The 3,305-nt window shown below is 53.5% G+C and overlaps 1 protein-coding gene across 1 annotated transcript; it reads right to left on the reverse strand.

Moving 5' to 3' along the window:
* Window positions 1-2,136: 2,136 nt before the first annotated feature.
* Window positions 2,137-2,580, reverse strand: KCNE5 (potassium voltage-gated channel subfamily E regulatory subunit 5). The gene has a single exon (XM_004710043.1). The coding sequence runs from the start codon at window positions 2,578-2,580 to the stop codon at window positions 2,137-2,139; it is 444 nt and encodes a 147-aa protein (XP_004710100.1).
* Between the last annotated feature and the right edge of the window lie 725 nt (window positions 2,581-3,305).

Consider the following 3,305-nt stretch of genomic DNA (forward strand, 5'->3'; position numbering starts at 1 on the left):
GAGGCTTCACCACCCATTTATCCCTCCGCCTTTCAACCAGCCCCACATGTGATTATCGGCCAGGCTGGCACAATTAACTAACTCAGCTGCCTACAAGAATATTTCAGAAAGTTCATGGACATTTTCCACTATCTTTTTATTTCATTTTTCCCCCAGGAACTTTTTAAAGCCACCTTGTGTCCTTTTCCTCCCTCTAAATTCCCCTTGGACCTCCCTGTCTGGCCAGTGTGACTTGCCCACAGTTCTTCTCTCTTCCTCCCATTGTCTTGGGCTCCTGACCAATCCCTAGTCCCTACTTGCAAGGAAACAAAATGATGGTGGCTGGAGCTAGAACTGAGAGGAAGCAGTGAGGCAAGGTCAAGGTAGCTTTAAGGAGTGAATTCTGGAAATAAATGTTCATTTAACTTCTTAATCATTCCAGTCAAATAACAGCTGGGCATAAATGAGTGAGGTTTGTGTATTATCCCATGCATTTTAGGGGACCCATAATATCTTTGTCCTGCTATTACTATGCAATTAGCTGTATTTTAGCAAATTGACTTTAAAACTAGAGGGCTTTTATGTGCATTTGATAAAGCTCAAAGAACCATTGTCATCTCAGCCCTAAAAGTTTCTGACAACCTTCTTGAGATGAGAATATCAACACACACACACACACACACACACACACACCCTTCTGAGTCCCACATCTGTTGCTAGGGTTACTTGGGACGAACATTCTTCCCTGTGGTTGAGGGGTTACACTATTTGGTGGCTTTTTAGGAGTTGGAATCAATAGCAAGGGCGGTGGGTTTGGTTTTTTTAATTTGTTTTTCATTCTTGTTAAAGAATTTTTTCCCCCTGAGTTACTAAAGTGACTTCTAAAAAATAGCTTTGATAATAGCAAATAGTGGTTGTTGTGAAGGTTTGTTTGTTTGTTTGTTTGTTTTAAGCACATCTTTAAAATCTCTACAAAGAAAATGGGAAATCCTTAGGAGCATTATGAAAGTGTTTCTAAATTTAGGAAAAAGAGGTGGTATTTAAAAAAAAACAGTTGAAGAGATAAAATAACCCATTTGACCATTGCAATCTTTTCTTTGTCCACAAGCACAACTAATGTATTGAAACTTGATGGAGAGATATGTATAAAGATGGCACAACCCAGGTCCCTCAATCATTTACAAAAGCAAATGAGATTCCTTCCTTCACTCTAGGGGATGGGGTCCCAGGGCCAAGATCTTTTGAGAGAAGAGCCATGGGTTATGGTTTCATCAACCTTTATTACCTGCCTCTGACAGCCCCAGGATTACAGAGCAGGGGACATCTGAGCCTCCTGCTCCCCTGATGAAGCAGCCAGCTGGGAGAACAATTGAATCAATATCGAAGAGGCCTTGGGAGGTATGTGTGGTGATACTCCCAGTAAGGGCTACCCACAGCAGAAGACGGCAGCGCTACTAAAGAGCCAGCAAGTTGCCTTTGGGGATGCAAGAAAACCATACAGCTGGAGTCATAGGACTCCCCCTGCCTGTGAAGTCCCCCTCCCCCTCAGTCCCCAAGAAGCCCATTCCATGCCACAGACTGGACCTGTGTCCGGCTAGCTCCCGGCAGGGGAGAGGGAGGGAGGGCAAAGATGTCTGAGGTCTCTTCATTTTCTTTGTCTCTGTCCCTAAGGCAACGGGAAGCTGGCGCTGCTGCCACGGCCGGCCCTGGCAATGATGGCGACACGGATGGCTCGGCAGTGTGCAGTCTCTGGCCATCCCTGGAGCAGCTGCCAGCTAGACTGCCCAGTGTTCTGATTGACTTCAGTGCTTCCATTCAGGCCAAGTGTTGAATTTGTTGGATGCCGTTCCCGGAGGGCTGGAGAGTGCTGTCGGGGCTGTCAGAAGATGAGAGCAGAGGCAGTGGAAGTGCAGTAGGATGTGCCAGCTGGGGGGTGGGGGGTGGGGTGGGGGGATGGAAGGAAGGAAGGCCATCAGGAGGGAGAACATGGCCATGGGGTAGGTAGGGTTGTGCTTCTCCTTCCAGGGCCTTGCAGGCAAGGTCCCCTGGCCTCCATGACTACCTGGGCCTCAGGTGAGGAGAACCTTGAAAGGGGAGGAAACAGCAGGAGCCGCGCCAAGGGGGAAGCAAAATGAGCAGGGCACTGCGGCTGTGCCTCTAGACCCCCTCAGTGGCTTGGGGGAGGGAGGGCAGCCCCCCAGGAACAAGCTGGAGCTGTCGGCGGCCCTCGGTCAGGGAGCCGGCGGCGGTCTCAGCATTCACATTGGCCCAGGCGCCTCCAGGGGCCCACTGGTGCTCAGCACAGGCCGGGGCTGCTTCGTCCTTGACCTCCCCCAGCTTGCGAGAGCGGGTGTAGGCCAGGATGAGACCCCCCGCGAGGCAGGCATAAAAGATCATGATGAGCAGGATGTAGAGGTAGGCATTGTCGCTCTTGGCGCTGGTCACCTCGCGGCCCACGAAGGGGTCAGGCACGACCCCCATGCCCAGGCTCGGGCCCGGGCCGGAAGCAGCCCCCAGACCGCTGGCATTGCCCTGGTGATGCAGCTCCAGCAGCAGGCGGTTCAGGAGGGTGCGCATCCGCTGGCTCTCGCTGCAGTTCATGGCTGTCGGGGAGGGACACGGCGGCTCCAGGATGCTGCTGACCTTTCCCCCTGAGCGAGGGAAGCGAATGAGGCCGACTGAGCCAGGGGCAGGAGATGGCGATGGATGGCAGTGGCACCCAGCTCCCAGGCGGGTGGTGCAGTGGCTGGGGGCGCTGGACGCCCGGGCCTCCTTATCCCCTCAGCCCCGCCCCTCCCTGTCCTCACCACGCCCCCTCTGCCCTACGTCAGCCTCTTCCCAGGCTCCGGCTGTCTCTGGCGCTCCAGGGAAAGGGGACAGCTGGTGGGGAGGAGGAAAAGGGGGACAAGGGAGGGGGCGAGTCCGGAGGAGAGGCTGAGAGGGGCCGGAGCTGGGAATGCTCGAGGCCCTAGGCAGCAGAGGTTGGCAGGGCAGCTTGCTGGGGCCAAGCCTGGACCCTGGGTTTGCAAAGAGAATTCCTTCCAACTTTCTGGCCACCGTCCGAGGACAGGCCCTGCCTTGACCCAGCTACAGCATCTAACTCCCCAAAGCCAGTCCTTCCCAGGGGCTCTCAAGGAAGACCAGTGAAGCCTTTCCCCAGGGTTGCACTCCCCTAGCGTGTAAGTCAAGACATGAGTTCACCTGTTCCATCAGTTACTCGCATAGGCAGAGACCTTGGCCTGTCTTTCTAGCCCCCTTGCTTTCCCTGGGCTCAAGAAGAGCATCTTCTTTCAAAAGATGCTCAGGGCAAGTTTGGTGATGAAATT

Source organism: Echinops telfairi, unplaced genomic scaffold (genome assembly GCF_000313985.2).
Source record: "Echinops telfairi isolate 266 unplaced genomic scaffold, ASM31398v2 ScPeMD7_7427;HRSCAF=8465, whole genome shotgun sequence".
In the NCBI taxonomy this organism is placed as follows: domain Eukaryota; kingdom Metazoa; phylum Chordata; class Mammalia; order Afrosoricida; family Tenrecidae; genus Echinops; species Echinops telfairi.